The sequence below is a fragment of the Lupinus angustifolius genome, chromosome LG16 (assembly GCF_001865875.1).
Source record: "Lupinus angustifolius cultivar Tanjil chromosome LG16, LupAngTanjil_v1.0, whole genome shotgun sequence".
Lineage (NCBI taxonomy): Eukaryota > Viridiplantae > Streptophyta > Magnoliopsida > Fabales > Fabaceae > Lupinus > Lupinus angustifolius.
In genome coordinates, this window is record NC_032024.1 from 18,565,587 (window position 1) to 18,584,019 (window position 18,433).

At 36.4% G+C, this 18,433-nt stretch overlaps 2 protein-coding genes and 1 long non-coding RNA gene across 4 annotated transcripts; 2 read left to right on the forward strand and 1 right to left on the reverse strand.

Annotated features, from left to right (window-relative positions):
• Nucleotides 1,785-2,561, forward strand: LOC109329099. Its single transcript, XM_019562769.1, has one exon. The coding sequence runs from the start codon at nt 1,895-1,897 to the stop codon at nt 2,372-2,374; it is 480 nt and encodes a 159-aa protein (XP_019418314.1). The 5' UTR covers nt 1,785-1,894; the 3' UTR covers nt 2,375-2,561.
• Nucleotides 4,081-6,504, reverse strand: LOC109329542. 2 transcript variants are annotated; one of them, XR_002105544.1, is made up of 3 exons: nt 6,142-6,504; nt 4,459-4,621; nt 4,081-4,367 (listed from the first exon to the last, which is right to left on the reverse strand). It is a non-coding gene; the product is annotated as an uncharacterized LOC109329542 (long non-coding RNA). The 2 variants fall into 2 exon arrangements; XR_002105543.1 differs by having other exon boundaries at nt 4,459-6,503.
• Nucleotides 13,712-15,187, forward strand: LOC109329400. Its single transcript, XM_019563065.1, has one exon. The coding sequence runs from the start codon at nt 13,712-13,714 to the stop codon at nt 15,185-15,187; it is 1,476 nt and encodes a 491-aa protein (XP_019418610.1).

An 18,433-nucleotide genomic window follows, 5' to 3' on the forward strand; every position in this document is an offset into this window, starting at 1 on the left:
ACTGAAGATAATTGAAATTAAATTTTTACGTGCTATAAGACAAACTGAGTTAGGTGCATTATACTTTAATTAATTTGAAACTTATCCATAATTCATTTTTATGTGTTAACTAATCCAAATTAATCAGCGAAGTATGTTTGTTTTATCAGTTTTTTTCTAGCATTTTCAATGCAATAATATGCAGTGAAACAAGTTCTTTCCTTATAACTATTACCGATTAATGGATTCCCCATCATGTGCATTTATTCATTAATTGTTATCCTAATCTGTTTTACTTTCCTCGTATGTTATAAATCACTTTTATGATATATAACTAGCTATAGATGTATAATATGCGAAATTTAATAAGTAAGAATAATTTCACAGGTTTAATTTATATTTGTATACCTTCTCCATAAATCACTGAGAAATGCATCCTGTAGACTGTACCCTTTTCTAGTTATAAGTTTATTTTTTTATATTTATTAAAATATGATGTTTGACATGAGCAGAGAACAATATTAAAAGCTGAATAAAGAGAAAAAATTAAATAAAGGTTAATCCAATTTCAAGAGACATAACATGGCAAGAAATCAATAAACAAATTGATTAGGAAAAATATAAAAATCAATCCAATAATTCATGATAGAGCATTCAATTTATATAACTAATACTAAAAAATGAGATTAAGGTTGATTGTTATAACAATAAGAGAAATCTAAGATGCTTTATATTGTTGTTATTCAATGAGAACGTAGAGTAAGACAAAAATCACAGAAAAAACACAGCACAACACCTAAGTTTGTGAACACGAAGTAATAAAATTTTATGAGGCAAATTAAAGTTGAAATTATTTTGATTCAAAGGTTTATATGTATTTACATATTCTCAATTCAATCACTCACACCCTTTATATTTTCTCATTCGTTTTAAAGTTGGCCTATAATGTATAGATGAAATAAATATTCTTAATTATACGCTAGGGCAGTGTACTCATCAAGATGATGAAAGTTGAATATTTGAGTGCCTATATATGCCTGCGTAGTCGCAATAAAAACGCACATTAATCATGTGCCTTTGCTTCTACTTCAATAGCCAAGATCACAAATTCACAATGAAAGGTAAGCGAAAGTTCACTATAGTCTATACTTTATAGCAGTCACAATTTTTTAAAGCAACACAAGGTGGCTATAAACCAACCTAAGAAGTTAATTATAGAAAGAAGGAAGCCCACCTTAACATGCGATAATTAATCCAAACACCAAAAAATAGCAACATAATTCAATCATGTCCTCATTTTATGTACGGACAATAAAAAAAGTATCACATAGATAAAAAAATAATATTTTTATTATATGATAAAATTAGATCTACTAAAGATATATATCATCTTTTAGAACAGAGGATTCATGTTCAAAAAATAGAAATCACAAATTTTAATGGGGTAGTTTCATTGATGAGAAAAAGATATATGGAGTAAAAATGTATGAGTTTTATATATTATTATTGTATCATTCATCATTTCATGTCTTATAATTATTAACTCTTCAAAAAAGGTAATACAATTGAATAATTGACAATATATTATTAATGTATAAATTTTTACATTAAGAACTTAAAGATATTACACTTTTTTTTCAACTTGAGTCCATAATTATTAACTACAACATCACCTTCACAATTATTATTATTATTACTATTAAAAAACCACATCTTTTGCATTATTTGTACGGTTGTTGCTATATATAGACAACTCATTCTCCAAGTCTCTAACCCTTCTCTTGTTCATACAATAACAATTCAAAGCTTGAACTACCAAGTGACAGAGAGGTACATAATCTTAGCTTCTTCTCTATATCTCTCTCTCCTGATCAGGATTCAAACTCTAGATCAGTTTTCAGCATAGAAAAAAACAATGGGTAACAGTTTAAGGTGTTGTTTGGCTTGTGTTCTTCCTTGTGGGGCTCTAGATTTGATCCGAATAGTCCATTTGAATGGCTATGTAGAAGAGATTACACGTCCAATCACAGCAGGGGAAATTCTTAAAGCCAATCCTAACCATGTTCTAAGCAAACCAAGCTCTCAGGGTGTAGTTCGCCGGATTCTGATACTCTCGCCGGAGACTGAACTAAAGAGGGGCAGCATATACTTCTTGATCCCGGCATCATCGTTGCCGGAGAGCAAAAGACACGCCGGAAATGTAAACATTGGTGATAGTGATCTCAACAGAAAATCGCCTTCTAAGAAGAGCAAGAACTGTGATGATTACTGCGAAGGATACCTCACCGTCAATGATAATAAGGTGTTAAAAGAGAAGAAACCTTCACGCCAGGATCGCCGGAGAGGCCGTGTCGGAATATGGCGGCCTCATTTAGAGAGTATTTTGGAATACTAGTTGTAATTTTGTGTCGCCACCGGACCGTGCCGGAATCTGGCATGCTGGGAAGGAGAGGAAGAGCCATAAAAATGGTTCTATTATTGGAATATATATTGCAAGGGGACTTTTTTTTCTTTCTTGTTTTATAAATGTATGTGGGTATTTGATTTTGTGGATAAAAAAGTTTACCTTGCTTTCTTTTACCTGTTGTTTTTTGCAGCTGATTACCATTGCAGAATTGAATTTGATCACATATCCATTAATTAGAGGGAAAATAAAAATTAAAAAGATAAAGGAAAAATAACCGACAATGAAGAATTCAAGTTCAAGCAAAGAATTATTTTTTACTATCATATATGACTAAAGAATTATTCTATTTTAGAGTGTTTGATTGTTCATCTCAATAAATATTGTTATAAGAAGTTGAATAGTAAATTTTTTAATCTTTCTATATATTTAGTAGGCCTTAGTATACCAATTTCATTGTTAATCAAACAAATTGATAATCTCAAGTTGCATGCAAATATCTTCCTGCCTATCACATTAATAATTTTTTAGGATAATATCTATATATATACCAAAGTGTAAAAATATACATATAATATTTATTATTTATTTTGTATAACTTATATCTAAGAGTGGGTTATAATTAAATATGAAAAGTGAATGATATAGGGGTGAGTAAGAACCGGCTCGACCTGTAGACCCATCACAAACTGATGACTTAGGGACAGATCTGACATGTCCAAATAAATAAAAAAGGATAGACCCGATTAAAAGGGATAGATCTGTCAACAAAAAAGGACGAATTCGGGTCTATGTCCAGCTCACATAACTCAAATACCTACAAGCCTCCACAACATATCCACACCAATTATCATATGATCCTTATTCCTTACATTTTTTCATTGTTTAATTCTCCTGGATAGTGAAGGACTGCTGTGACGAGAGTAAAGGACATACGACGCTTAATGTTAGAAATTCATAATTTTTAATTAAGGTGGACATCATATATTTAATACTGTTGGGTCCCACGGGGCTTTGCCACTCACCTAGAGGAGTGAATAGGTGATACGGTACACAATTACCTTCGCTCGATAAACAAAGAGGAAACACAAATTTACACACTGTTTAATCGATTAAAGACAGACTTAATCGATTAACTCAATCTGATGTTAATCGATTAACTAAAAAACTTAGTCAATTATATGGTTCAACTACAATGATGTGAACACTCAATTTCGTCCTACATTTGCTTTTATCTTGTGCAAAATAAAACATCATTTATTGATTTTTTTTGGATAATGAAGTTACAAATTAATATTCTCGGGTATGAGTCATATGCATATGGTATCCAGAATGAACTACATCATTGTAGCTTGAAATTATTATATACAACTCACTTTTAAACTTTTTGTGCACGAATGACGTTCATTGATTTATTTCGCACTGCACCGACTAATAATCAATTGGGACCCAATCCATTATAATTTCCTATCAATACGTTTACAATCCAAGAAGGCTAGTTCAAAGAAAAATATGGTACTTCTAAAGTGCATATTGATTTAAACCATAATTCTTTTGTCCAGAAATAGCACAAGTCAATACTAGTTTTCTAAATTGTATGAATGATTTGCAATATTATGTCGATTTGGACAAGGCAAATGTGATGGCACCTAAGGTAAAAGGTCCTCAAGACTAACAAAGAGTATACCTTGCAAGAATAAAAATCAAATCCGAATCTGAATCTAATGATGCAATGATCACATGGTTATCACTAATTTTTTTAAAGGGCTATAACATTGTAATATATATACTTTCAAGTCAAAGAATGGTTCATGGTTATCATCTGCTTTGGTTTAGCCTGCAAAAAGATGCAAATAAATTAGAAGCATTGCAAGCACTTGGCTTCTTGGAAATTTCCTTCAAGCCTTCCTACAAAGTTCGGGTGCTTTTGAAGTATGTTGTAATGGTGACTTGATGTTTTCCAGGCTGGAGGAGAACTGATTCCCTGGTGAAATTGAGTTGAATGAAATTGTTAGCAAAAGATTAGTTCTCACTTTTAACCATTTGCTTTTCATTTAGAAGAAGAACAAACATACCAAGGTTCCATCATATTCAAAACCATTGACTCATCATTTATCTGTTGATCATATTCAAATGTTGACATTAGTGAAACACCACCATTGAGTTGATCTGAGGGAGATGAAACTGATGATGATGGATAAGCCATGTCAATAATAGCGTCGTCAATGAAATTATTAGCTGCAGCCAACAATATCAGCGATAAAAGTACCATTAATAGAACAAGACAAAATACAAAGATACCCATCCTACCAAGCTTGCTCAAAACCAGAACTTGAACTATAAATTGTTAACCTTTGTGTGTTTCCGAGTAAGCCAGAGTAATAAAAGAGAGACCATAAAGGGGCATTATTTATTTTTGAGTTCAGAAGGCAAGCAAAGGAAGACAGAGTGATCCAGCTGAGTGTCACAATCAGAAAGGGTGCACAGTTGCAAGCATAAATCATTGGTTTTCAATTCAGTTATAGTCAGTAATGCAGTAATTAGCAATTATAGAGGAGAGTAATCAGGAAGAAAATTCAAAAAGCACAATTAAGGTGGTATTAACAGGGAATCATAGTTGTTACAATCATTGGCAGACAAAGAACCTCTCAACAGTTACATAGGCTCACAATCAACATGATTGAGATTAATTATTGAGTAGTTTCAGAGAGAGTAATCTCAAAAGCAATCAAAGCAATCAGCAAAGGCAAACATATAAATATCAAAAGCATTCATGAGATTGATCCAAGGAATAAGTCGTTGATTACAAAAGAAAATCTCAAAAGGACACAAATATGGAATTATTTCAGTTGCTAAATGGCCATATTCATTGACATATTCAAATGCATTAAATCATAAAATGAACAGATCATGGCAGGTTACATGTTTTTGATAGATCAGAGGGTTTTCAAAAGCCAACTAGTGACCCATAACCAACTATAAAGGGGTCAACACTGAAGACCAGAGGGGAGATACGCATACACCACTATAAGAAAAATCAGAGAGCATACAGTTACACATGTGAAGAAATCAGAAACATTGTAATCGAAAGAGTTTTAGAGAGAACACCAAACGACAGAGAGAAAAAAACATCCAGAAAAACAAAGAGATTATCCAGAATCAGCATACAACACAAACTGCATAGTGATAAAAAGAGAACATTCAGAGCATACACATAGACACTATAACGGAGAGTAGAACCCAGAGAATTCAGAAAGAGATCACAACACAAAAAGAAAGAGAGCATTCAACACACATACATTGCAACAAACCACAGTGATAAAACCGAGATATCTCAATCATAAAAGAGAGTATACAACAAATACACATGGAACATCCAAAAGGATTGACACTCAAATTTCAAAGAGGATAAGGCATATATTCAGGTAAATTATTCACCATATTCATGCAAATAACTACAAACAGTAATACGTTTTAATTATTATGTACCACACATTGGAATCGATATGTGCAGTAACCATATCATATGCATAAAACACATATTTTTCATTCATTCGGTTCCAACCGAAATATACATATCTATGCTCAATTAAGAACGAAAAAGATGATTCGGCGTAATAACCTTAAGATATTATGATTCATTGTCGACTAACTTTTTGTCCAAATCTGTTGTATATGACCGACTAAGTTCATGCTGTAAAATTGAATAAAAAGGATAAGAGATTAAAAAAGGTAACCGAAATAGAGAATGTGATTACCACTCTCGGTGCCATCTTATTCGCCACCACGAACCACCATACGAGTAGGAACCAGAATTGGAAGCCACCGTGAAGGTTGGGGTTCCATCGATGAGAACCACCATGCGAATAGAAGCTACTAACGTCCAAAAGGTAAACGACGCATACTCAGGCTCCATCGGTGCGATGAATGAAGAAGGATGAACCAAAATGACTCTCACGATTCCTCCATCTCGGCCAAGGAGAGTAGAGTCGCGTTCTAATTCTATCCGTCATCTCTCGCCGTAGCCGTCACCGCTGCTGCTAGTGGAGAAGAGAAGGTGTCACCGACGGAGATGAGAGAAGATGAGGTAGAAGGAGGGTTTGGGATTTTTTTTCTTCTGAATCCCTGTTTATGAAACATGATTTGGGGTAGGGATGACAACGGGCACGGGCGGGCACGGGTAGTAGCTACCCGCTGTCCGTTTCAAAATAGGAGAACATTACCCATACCCACCCGTACCCGTACGGGTATCTGTGTGCGAGTATTTCTGGGTACCCGCGGGTTTCCTACATAATAAATGAATTTTTAATTTTTTATGAAACTTAATTATTTTTGTACCTTTGGATTGAATATTTGGCAAAAATGCTAAATTTATTGGTGTTTTCTATTTGTGTGATTTTTTGTTCTCATTTCCTTAACAAAAAGTATATATTTTCTTTGTAAAGCATGTGTGTTTCTACACATGTAATAATATTTGTAGGGTATTTCACCACCAAACTCAATAAAATATGTAAACAAAGTAAAAGGAAAAAATATACATAGTGTAATGAATGTTAGAATAATGTACTTTTTATTTTAATTAAATATAATATATTAATCATATAAATAACAGATACACGCAGACACGGATACCATAATACCCGTTCCCGCCCGTATGTACTACGAATATTTTAAAAACCTGTTTATAATATCCGCGGATACCCGTTTGTGACCCATACCCGTGCCCATGCGGGTTTTACCTGCGGGTACCCACAAGTACAGATTTTTTTGCCATGGTATTCCCTTGCCTGTTTGTTTTTCTCCTTTCCTATTTTTTACTTTAATTATTTGATTTAATCTAATCCCAACTTTATTATTTTGGAAATCTATACAAATCTTAAGATATATGTTGATTGAGTTGAACCATTTTTCAACATATATGTTTATGATACAAACTTGCTTTAACTTGTTAGTGAAAAGTTTTAATTAAAATGCATTTATAAAAATAATTCAAAATCATCTTATCACTTAGTTCCATATATAACTAAATCAAAACTATCTTATCACTTAGTTCCATATATAACTAAATCAAAACCATCTTATTAGTTAATTCCATATATAACTAAATCAAAACCATCTTATTACTTAATTTCATATATAACTAAATCAAAACCATTTTATTACCAAATAAATTTTATGGGATTTTTATAGTAAGGTTATGGTTCGAGTTGTCTCTAATTTCTCCGAAAATGAGAAGAAAGTCTACGACCAACACTGTCTCTAAACTATTAATTCCATATATATATATATATATATAATTAATAAACTATTTTATCACTAAATTCTATATAAATAATTAGAAACTATTTTACCAAATAAATTTTATGGAATTTTTATAGTAAGGTTATGGTTCGAGTTGTCTCTAACTTCTCCGAATATGAGAAGAAGGTTTGCGACCAACACCGTCTCTAAACTATTAATTTCATATATATATATATATATATATATATATAATTAATAAACCATTTTATCACTAAATTCTATATGTATAAATAATTATAAACTATTTTATCAAATAAATTTTATGGGATTTTTATAGCGATGTTATGGTTCGAGTCATCTCTAACTCCCCTGAAAATGGGGAGAAGGTCTACGATCAATACCGCTTCTAAACTATTAGTCTCATTGATCGAAACAATTATATATTTTAAACAATTTCAAGTTAGTCAATTCAATAGATTAATACTTCCAAACATATCGGTATTTTCCAAATCACTAACAATCAACCAAAGTAGCTAAACAATTTTCGAATTAGAACTATGTAGTCTTAATCTCCCTATTGCACCGGGGATACGTAGGAGCAAGACAACCTCTTGTCAGATGCAAATATAAAAATAAAAATATTTTGTTTTACTAATTGAATTTTAAATGAATAATTTTTTAAGGGTATAAAAATCTGTGTGATTAGGGAGGGTACCGTTTTAGTACGGGCGGACGGGGTGCTAATACCTTCCTCGATCCGTAATCGACTTCTGAATTCAGAATCTCTATTCAAAGACCACTTCTATCCAAATTGGGCATAAACTAAGAGTTTTCTACGTTTTAATCGCAAAAAATGTAGTGGCGACTCCAAATCAATTGGGACAGGTAAAAATCGAGTTCGCCTCTTCCTAAGTCAAAGAGCCGATATTCCAATCAAAAATCGGGTCGTGACAGCTAGCGACTCCGCTAGGGATAAACCCATAAGAGAGTCAAGCTTAGAACCGCTAATAACTTGGACTTAAATACCCTTTTGTTTTTGTTTGTTTGATTCTTTGTGTTATTTTTAAGGTTGAATTATTATCTTGAATTACCTTGTATTATATGCAAGTTCTTGTGATTGTTTTTGCAGCTTATTGGGGGGGGGGATTTCCTATAGAGGTTTGTATGCTTCCTCACACACTAATGTTGTACACTTGAGTTTGCACATATGTATGCCATGAACCCGGGTATTAATGATTAGGATTTGAGATAAAAGAGACATCTGCTTTGTCGGTAAGTGACCTCGAGTCACATCTGGTATTGGCGGAATGGACCACCCAGATCGTTTCCAGTATCATGAGTTAGAGACTTGGAGGGCTCGATCCTTCTCGTTTTTAATCTATGATATTTGGTTTCCTTTCTTTCGAGATTGGATGCGATCTGGTAACCTATAAGTCTAAAGCTTTCACCGAGTCCACTTTAGACAAAATCTAGTACATCGCCGTAGGATGTAACCTATAGACATTTCAAAAATCCCATGTAGGATATACCTTATTTAGGACACAAGAAACAAACCACTTCTATCCTTTATTGTTTACAATCATAAAAGTGGGACGTATGCCATAAATGGCTAGTTCCCTCAGCATTCCCACCAATGGGCTCAACGCCCTAAGGAATGATTTTCATGTCATACATGCTCGTCGATGGGTGCAGACACCCTAAAGACATAATCCATATCATATTAGGCTAATCGGGGTTATTTCATTTAACTCCATGCTGCAATCATTCATACCATACCCATTAATGGGCTCAAGGCCCTAGGGATGAGATTATATCACCATATTGACTTATGAAATAATAATATAATAAATATCCATGACATATAATTATATTTGAGGATATATTACCCCCAAATAGGGACCACTATCCTAGGGGGTATGCATCATGCATTTTTTCATTCAGTTATTTAACACCTTTACAGTTATCATTCTTTTCAGATTCTTTTGTCGAAGAGAAAAACTTGTATAGTAAGACATGAAGACCGATTCTCAAGTTGTGGATTCTGTCAGCACTCTATCAGTGAAGAAATGAGTAAGGGTGGAGTTACAAGTTGTTGATGTGAGTTGTCTAACATATCTAGTCCCCAAGATCCCTCAAGAGGTTCATGATCAGTTGGCCAGAGAGTACGGAAGAATGTCCGACATTCGTTTCATCACAGTTGATACAGAGACCTTAAAGGCTATGAAGGAGATGATCTAATACTGGAGTACTACTCTACATGTCTTTGAATTCCCAAATGTAGATGCATCCCCAACTGTGAAAGAATATGAAGTTCTCCTTGATATCGATTCATCAAGCATTGATATCGAATCATCAAGCAGGCTCAAATTGTATCAGTATAGTGATAATGAGAATGTCACATAGGATTATATCGAGAAGCTGATTGGGGTACATCTAGGTCGAAACCAGATAATCAAGCAAGGAGAAATTTATGGGCTAAAGACTACCTTTTTGAAGAAACATCTTGTCAAAATGATTGAGCAAGGAAATTGGGAGTTATTCAAACTCGCATTTGCATTAGCTATTTATGGTATGGTCTTATTTCCTTTTGTCTATGATATGGTAGACCAAGCAGCAATTGATGTCTTCACCAATGTCAAGAGATTCAGAGTTAATCCAGTACCAACATTGACTGCAGAGACTATCTTGTCGTTTCAAAGGTGTCATGAAAAAGGTTACCACAAAGTTCGATGTTGTGTGCAGTTGCTCTATGTATGGATGGTTACCCGATTTGTGCATCACCAATATCCAGACTGGAGCAGATACCCTATGCGTAGGTTCAGAAACATTGCAATCAAACCTATGCAATTGTCTGCTTGAAAGAAACTTTTCAAAGAAGTAACCCTAGGAACTTTGGAACAAAGTGCCGCTTGTATGATAAACACCATGCGATAATGTACTCATGTGGAGAATATCCAAACATGATGTTGATGGGCCCTCGGGGATGCATCTCTTTTACCCCAGCCCTTGTACTTGGACAACTGAAATGGGGAATGAATCCTGTACCTCAAGAAAAGCTGCAAGGAACTACGATCTGGTATAAAGATGAAGAAACCACTAGGGATGTCCTCATTTCAGTGAGGAATGCTCTGAGAAATATTCATCTCTATGGGAGGAATGAACTTGGAGAGCATCAAGCCTACTACACTGAAGAATGTAAAAGGTGGAGGAATGATAGAATGAAATCTGCTATGCTACCACCATCCGAAGTACCAAAAGAACCAGTTGGACCGTCCCAAAATGAACTGCTACTAATTAGTCAGAACAAGCTTCTAGAAGCCAAGCAGGAAGAGGCTCGAGATGAAATTGAAAAGTATAAACTGACTATTGAAAAGCTTAACAAAACCGTTGCTGCCTGGAAAAAGGAGGAAATCAGTTTGAAATGGGATTATGCTAGCATGTGCTCATCGTTCGATAAGTTACGTCTAATCCGAGCTGGTAAAGAAAAAGATGAAAAATAACTAAACTGATCAGAGCTGGAAGGGAGAAAGATGAAAGGATGGATGATATGGCCGATCAACTGATAGCCCGAGGGTGAGCCCTGCATATTGCCCAATGGGATCTCCACACTTTGGAAGCAAAAATAGAAAATCTGCAGGCTAGCCAAAAGTATAAGGGCCAAGCATGGGCTACCTTGAAAGAGTATCAGGAAGCCTTAATACGATCCTGGAAGAGAGAGGATCAATTGAATGTTGCGATGGAGGCCCATTATCAAGCGTTATCTGAGGCGAATCATGACAAGACCCATCTTTCTGAACAAATGAAGAACCTCGAGAAAGCTTATGACGAGTTAGTAGCCAAACAGCAGGAATGGTCATACAACTGGGAGAATATGCTCCAAGAGTGCAAGTGGGAGAAAGAAAAATGGGAAGGAAGATGTAGGCAAATCATTGAGGGTCTTGGGGACTTTAAAGATGATTGGCTAAGAACTTTTGATGACGCCCGCCAAGAGATGGAAATGTACCCCGAGACTGAGCTACGCCCATCCATGAGGGCCTTCTACGAAACCTGTGACAAGTTGGCCTGGAAAATCAGGAGATAGAGGACTGTTGAATCTAGAGAATGTTGAGTGTTTATGTAAAAAATAAAAAGAAAAAAACAAAAGAGAGAGAGAGAATAAAAGAAAAATTGTAATCCTCGTTATGAATATGAATAAAGATTTCTCCTTTTCGCACAGTCTATCCAAGTTATTATCTATGCAAAAATGATATGGCTCATCATCTTATCTAATATGCAAGTAAAACTCCTAACAGAGTAAAAACATCTTGTTCTTAGATACAATCTTGGTATGAAACCTAGAGTTTCTTCTAACGATTGTTATCAACTATAAGTGGTCTTGTGGACTACGCTCCCAAGTTACCAATGATAGTAATCCACAATGAGAGAATAAGCTTAAATGCAATCATTATCTGAAACCTAGAGCTTCCTCTGAGTATTGCTATCAACGCAAGAGAAGCTATCAGGGTACGCCTCGTAGTCGGCAAATGCAGGTCAAGATGTCTTACTATACCAAGCCTCTCGAAGACAAGGAAAACTTTTTTGTTTTCATTTTTATCATTTATTTTTCAACTTTTATTTTTCAAAAAAAAAGCAGGTCCAGTAATCATTGCGCCCCGACATCCTTACAATACCCAACTGAAAACAAAGATCATGGCCGACCAAGAATCTGCAATGGTTGGGAATCCTGAAGTAGCCGAGCTGAAGGAACAAATAGCAACAATGATGAGAATGAAGGTAGCCATGCAGGAGGAGATGGCATCTGGGAAATCTTCTACATCAGATAAGCGAGCTCAATCCGCGCACAATAATAATGAAGGAGGGCACGACCAAGAGTCTGCCTCGAAGCATCAGGATGCGCCGCACAGACACGCCTCTCCAAATAAGGAGGACATACAACACATGAACCAATATGATCCTGATGAGGATCCTAACTACCATCATCCCAAGAATGACAAAAGCCCCTTCACGTAGAATGCAGGTCATCAAGCTGGTAGGGACAATCAACATTATGATAAGGGGAAAGGAAAAGACGAAGAAATATGGAACGTTATCAATGAAAGGCTCAAAGCTGTAGAAGGGGCTAACTGTCCCGACCTAAAGAATGCCTTTGAAATGTGCTTCCTCCTAAATTCAAGGTTCCAGAATTTGAGAAATATGATGGGACCTTGTGTCTAAAAAGCCACCTTCATATGTATGCGTGGAAAATGTCGGCGTACCATCATGATGATAAGCCGTTGATTCATTGCTTTCAGGACAACCTTGTGGGGATTGCCACTTCGTGGTACATTCGCCTTGAGAGCAAGAACATTAAGACTTTCTTGGATCTTTCTAATGCCTTCATAAGGCAGTATAAGTTCAATGAGGACTCTACACCTGATCGCACCAAGCTCCAGAACATGTCCAAAAAGGCAAGTGAGTCTTTCAGAGAATATGCACAGAGGTGGAGGGGGGCCTCGTCTGGAGGAGGACAAAAAAATCTCTATCTTTATCAATACTCTCCCCAACCCTTTCTTCGACAACATGATTGGAAACAACACATGTGATTTCAATTCACTGATTAGAGTTGGAGACAAGATTGAGCAGAAAATGAAGACTGGAAAGATTGCTGCCGAACAAACTGGAGAGTGCAAAAGGCCCAATTATATGAAGAAGAAGGAAGCTGAAGCCCACTATGTAGCTGGAGAACCCCATAAAGCATATAATAAGACAAACAACAATCAACATAACCAGACTCCATACCAGTCGATCCAACAAAACACATACCAAACCCCACACTAGCTAGTAGCGTACATTAACCACAATCGCCCACCACCTCAACAAAATCCAACACTTGAATATAACCAACCACGACCCAACCAATATGAACCCCGACCACCTAGACCCAACTATCAACCAAACAAAAAAACCCATAACTATAATCCACCTGCACAATTTCAGACCCAAGAAAGAAGAATCTTTGACCTTATTCCCATGAACTATGCCGAACTTTTCGCCACCCTATAAGCATAACGCATCCTAGCACCAATTCTGGGGAGAGTCCCAAACACTATGACCGTCTGGTACAACCCTAATGCTAGTTATGCCTACCATTCTAGGTTAATAGGGCATTCAAACGAAACTTGTAAAGCATTGAAACACAAGGTGCATGATCTTATTGATTCCAAATGGCTGAACTTCAAGGATGATATTCCCACTATCACGACCAATCCTTTGCCCAATCATGGGAACCAAGGGGTAAATGTCTTGGAGCGGGATGAGGCAAGCATTATTGTTGACAAAGTGGAAGATATAAAGACACCATTGAGAATCATATTTGTGGAGATGTGCAAACAAGGTTTGGTCGAGTGTGTGAAAGGCAACCAATATGAAGATGACGTTTGTATGCTGCATAGGACTACATACCACAATCTAGAAGAGATTTCTGAGTTCAGATTATTGATACAAAAATTGTTGGAGTCTCAGTTGTTGGTGATTGAGAGGAGAAAGGAATGTTCTGATGTTTGTGTCATTGAGAAGGACGGGGAAATCCTGAGTCCTGTCGTTATAAGGAAGTTTGTACCAGTGTTCAACATACCTGCAGGTACCCCATCATATGCACCTCCGCCTCGATGGGCGCCTCATTTGAGAAACATGAAACCTATGATAGCAAGACGGCCGAGTCCGTTCCCGTATCAATTAAACAAAGCCGTCCCTTGGAAGTATCGGGAGGAAATTGGAAAATTGCCATTTCAAACAAATGAAGTTGTCAATCTAGCTGGAGTAGGAAACATGACAAGAAGTGAAAGGGTTTATAGCCATGTCGAGATAGCTAAGAAAGTTGTTGATTCCTCTAAGGGCAAAGAGAAAGTTGATAAGTCAGTAGACACCAGTTCTGGAGCAGCACGGATTGAGTTGCCTCCAATTGAGGTTGAAAGAGAAGTCACAGATGATGAGTCTTATGAGTTCTTGCGATTCATCAGGCAAAGTGAATACCAAATAGTTGACCAATTGAGCCACACTCCAGCTAGGGTATCACTGTTGTCTTTACTGATGAACTCAGAAGCTCACAGAAAGGTCGTGCTGAAAGTGCTGAACCGGGCCCACGTCGACCATGATATAAGTACTAGCAAATTGGACGGTATCATCAACAATATCATGGTCGATAACTTTATTTCCTTTAGTAGCCAAGAAATGCCGAATGAGGGAATAGGACACACTTGTCCTCTCCATATCTCCATCATGTGCAAAGATTTTATGATAGGAAGGGTATTGATAGACATTGGTGCCTCACTAAATGTGATAACCAAGAGGACATTATCCAAGTTACCAGTAGATGATTCGGCTATAGAACCTAGTTCGACGATTGTCCGAGCCTTCGATGGAGCCCAACGGGATGTGCTGGGACAAATTGAACTACCTGTGAAAATAGAGCCATGCACTTTCCAGGTCCTTTTTGAGGTCATAGATATCAATCCGTCGTTTACCTATTTGTTGGGAAGGTCGTGGATACATTCCACTGGTGCCATACCTTCCTCTTTGCATTAGAAAGTGAAGTTTATTGCAGAAGACAAGTTAATAACCATCATGGGTGAAGAAGACATTCTTATGTCCCAACTTAGTGATATCCCATACATAGAAGTTGACAGTGAAGCTTTAGAATCTTCTTTTCGGGCGTTGGAAATTGCAAGTGCTTCTTCCGATAGAGGAGGGTATCCTAAACTCAATCCTCCGCCCTCTAATGTCTCCATTAACATGGCCAGGGTCATGCTGAAAAAAGGATTCCAGCCTGGAAAAGGCTTGGGAGATATGGTCAGGGAATTGAAAATACCATAATCCTCCCTATTAACAATGATAGATATGGGCTGGGCTATAAACCCAACAAAGCTGAAGAGTCCCAACTGGCAGATGAGAGGAAGAAAAGTATGAATCGTCCATGGCGTTACAAATATGAGATCAGAAGGATTCCCATCCCCCACACGAGCCAGAGTTTTGTGAGCGCATGCATCATAGAACAAAACTTGATTGCAATGATGGGCGAAGACCAGCCAGATGGTGATTTCAGCCAGGTGTACCAGTGCCCTCCAGGCATGGTATTGGACAATTGGACGGGAGAGGATGTTGCTAGCTGTATTTATGTTCCAAAGTAATTGTAAAATGTTTTGGACATTTCTGAACTTGTTTGATCACCATTTCCCTAGCCCTGGGCATTTGGATCTTTTGTTAATAAGGGCATTTTTTTATCTTTGTCAGTGTGATTTCTAATAAAACAAAGCATCGGATTTCATTCTGTTTCTTGGAAGATTTTATTTTTTGCATTTTCCGCCTAAACCAACCATAAACCAACCTAACACAAACCACTAACCATAATGCAGATCTGATATCGAATCTATATCTAATGACATTGTTAATAATCACTTGCCAAATTTTGATCATCCGATAAATCAAGCAGAGGAAGATGATAGTGACGAAGACTGGGAAGCGTCCCCTGAATTGTTGAGATTAGTCGAACAGGAAGGCCGAGAAATTCAGCCTCATGGGGAAACCGTCGAATTGGTGAATCTGGGTCCAGAGGAAGAGAAAAAGGAGGTCCGAGTAGGCACAATCATGAATAGCATTGAGTAGGGAAAACTCATTGCGCTTCTACATGAGTACAAGGATGTATTCGGTTGGTCATATGAGGAGATGTCGGGTCTAAATCGGGACTTAGTGGAACACAAACTGCCACTAAAACCGGACTCTAAGCCTATAAAACAAAAACTACGGAGGATGAGGCCAAACATCTCTTTGAGAGTTAAGGAGGAGGTGGATAAATGGTTAGAAGCCAAGTTTATGACAGTCTCTACATACCCTGAGTGGGTGGCCAACATAGTTAGGTGCCAAAGAAAGGAGGAAAGCTCCGGATATGTGTTGACTATAGGGACCTTAATCAGGCCAGTCCAAATGATAACTTTCCTATGCCACACATCAATGTTCTAGTCGAGAGCATGGCCGACCATGCTTTATTCTCATTCATGGATGGATACTCCAGGTACCACCAGATTAAAGTGGCTCTAGAAGACATAGATAAGACAACCTTCATACCCCATGGGGTATCTTCCACTATCTGGTGATGCCATTCAGGTTAAAGAATGCTATAGCCACCTATCAAAGGGCCATGGTAGCCATTTTCACGATATGATGCACAAGGAGATTGAGATCTATGTCGACGATATCATTTGCAAATATAAGGCAGAAGAGGAGCATGTCGTCAATCTACGAAAACTCTTTGAGAGACTACGAATGTATCGTCTCAAGTTGAACCCAACTAAATGCAGTTTTGGAGTGAAATCGGGCAAAGTCCTAGGCTTCATTGTTAGTCAGAAAGGCATAGAAGTTGACCCTAAAAAGATCAGAGCCATCGCTGAGATGCCAGCTCCTCGAATAGAGAAAGAAGTTGGAGGATTCTTGGGTCGACTAAACAATATCTCTCGATTTATCTCCCAACTAACTACAACTTGTGAACCCATATTCAAGTTATTGAGAAGAATCAAGCAGTGAAATGGAATGAAGACTGTCAAACAATACTTGATAGAACCTCCGATATTAATGCCTCCAGTTCTAGGTCGACCCCTAATCATGTATCTAACAGTGCTGGAAGAGTCCATGGGTTGTATTCTAGGACAACATGATGAATCAGGGAAGAATGAGTGGATCATTTATTACCTGAACAAGAAATTCACTAATTGTGAGAAGAGGTATTCTCTGCTGGAACGCACTTGTTGTGTCTTAGATTGGGCTGCGCGTCGTCTTAGGCAATACATGTTGAGCCATGCTACTTGGTTGGTGTTGAAAGGAGTTTTCTCTTCGGTGTGTTTTCTTTATTTGGTTAAGTAAGTGAACTCAGTTTTATTCTTTGTTCGCCATCTCGGCTTTGTTGAAATAAATTCCAATGCCAGTATAATGGTTTCAATAATATTTCAGTTACAACTTACTTCTAATAATCATGTGAATGAGTTATTCCTTCTTTTCCCCATCTCGGCTTTGTTAGAATAAATTCTAACGTCGGTACAATGGTATCGAAGCAATCCCCTATTACATAATTATTAAGTACCTTTGAATACCATCTCGGTTTTGTGGAATAAATTCCAACACCGGTTTAATGGTATTCTAATGTACAAAAGTGATGAATAGTTAGTTGTTAGAAACAAATAAATAAATAAAGAACAAAAGAATAATAAAGTTAAGTGATCTTTATTTATTTACTCCCTTTCGGGTTCCTTTTATTAACAAACCAAACATCTTCCTTAAGGAAGGTTGACATTAAAGAATAAATAAATTGCGGAATGTATATAACAATAAATAAAAGTTAGTAAGTTAGTTTCAATACTTTTGTATATTAAAAGGTGTTTCAACAAATAAATTTATTGATAACACTTTACTATTTTACAATTTACACCTCTTTCAAGATTCAATTGTAGTATAGTATAGGGTTATGTCAAACCACAAAGAATTGCCTAATAGAATGAATCATATGAATATGTCAATGCACAAATAATGAGTAGACATGTTTTAGTTGTTTTTGGTTTGATGCACATAAAAACTTAACAAGAAATATAAACTAAATATTAACAAATTCTTGAGGAGACAAAATCATTTTGAATAAGGAAAATATTTTTCAATTTCTTATGAATTTGAACTACTTAGACAAGTTTTTATGTTTTACTTTGATTAATTCCAAACACTAAGTTCTAAAATCCTCCTTTTAGTGTATGTACTAAAATGGTAGAATGATAATCACTTATATTTATTACT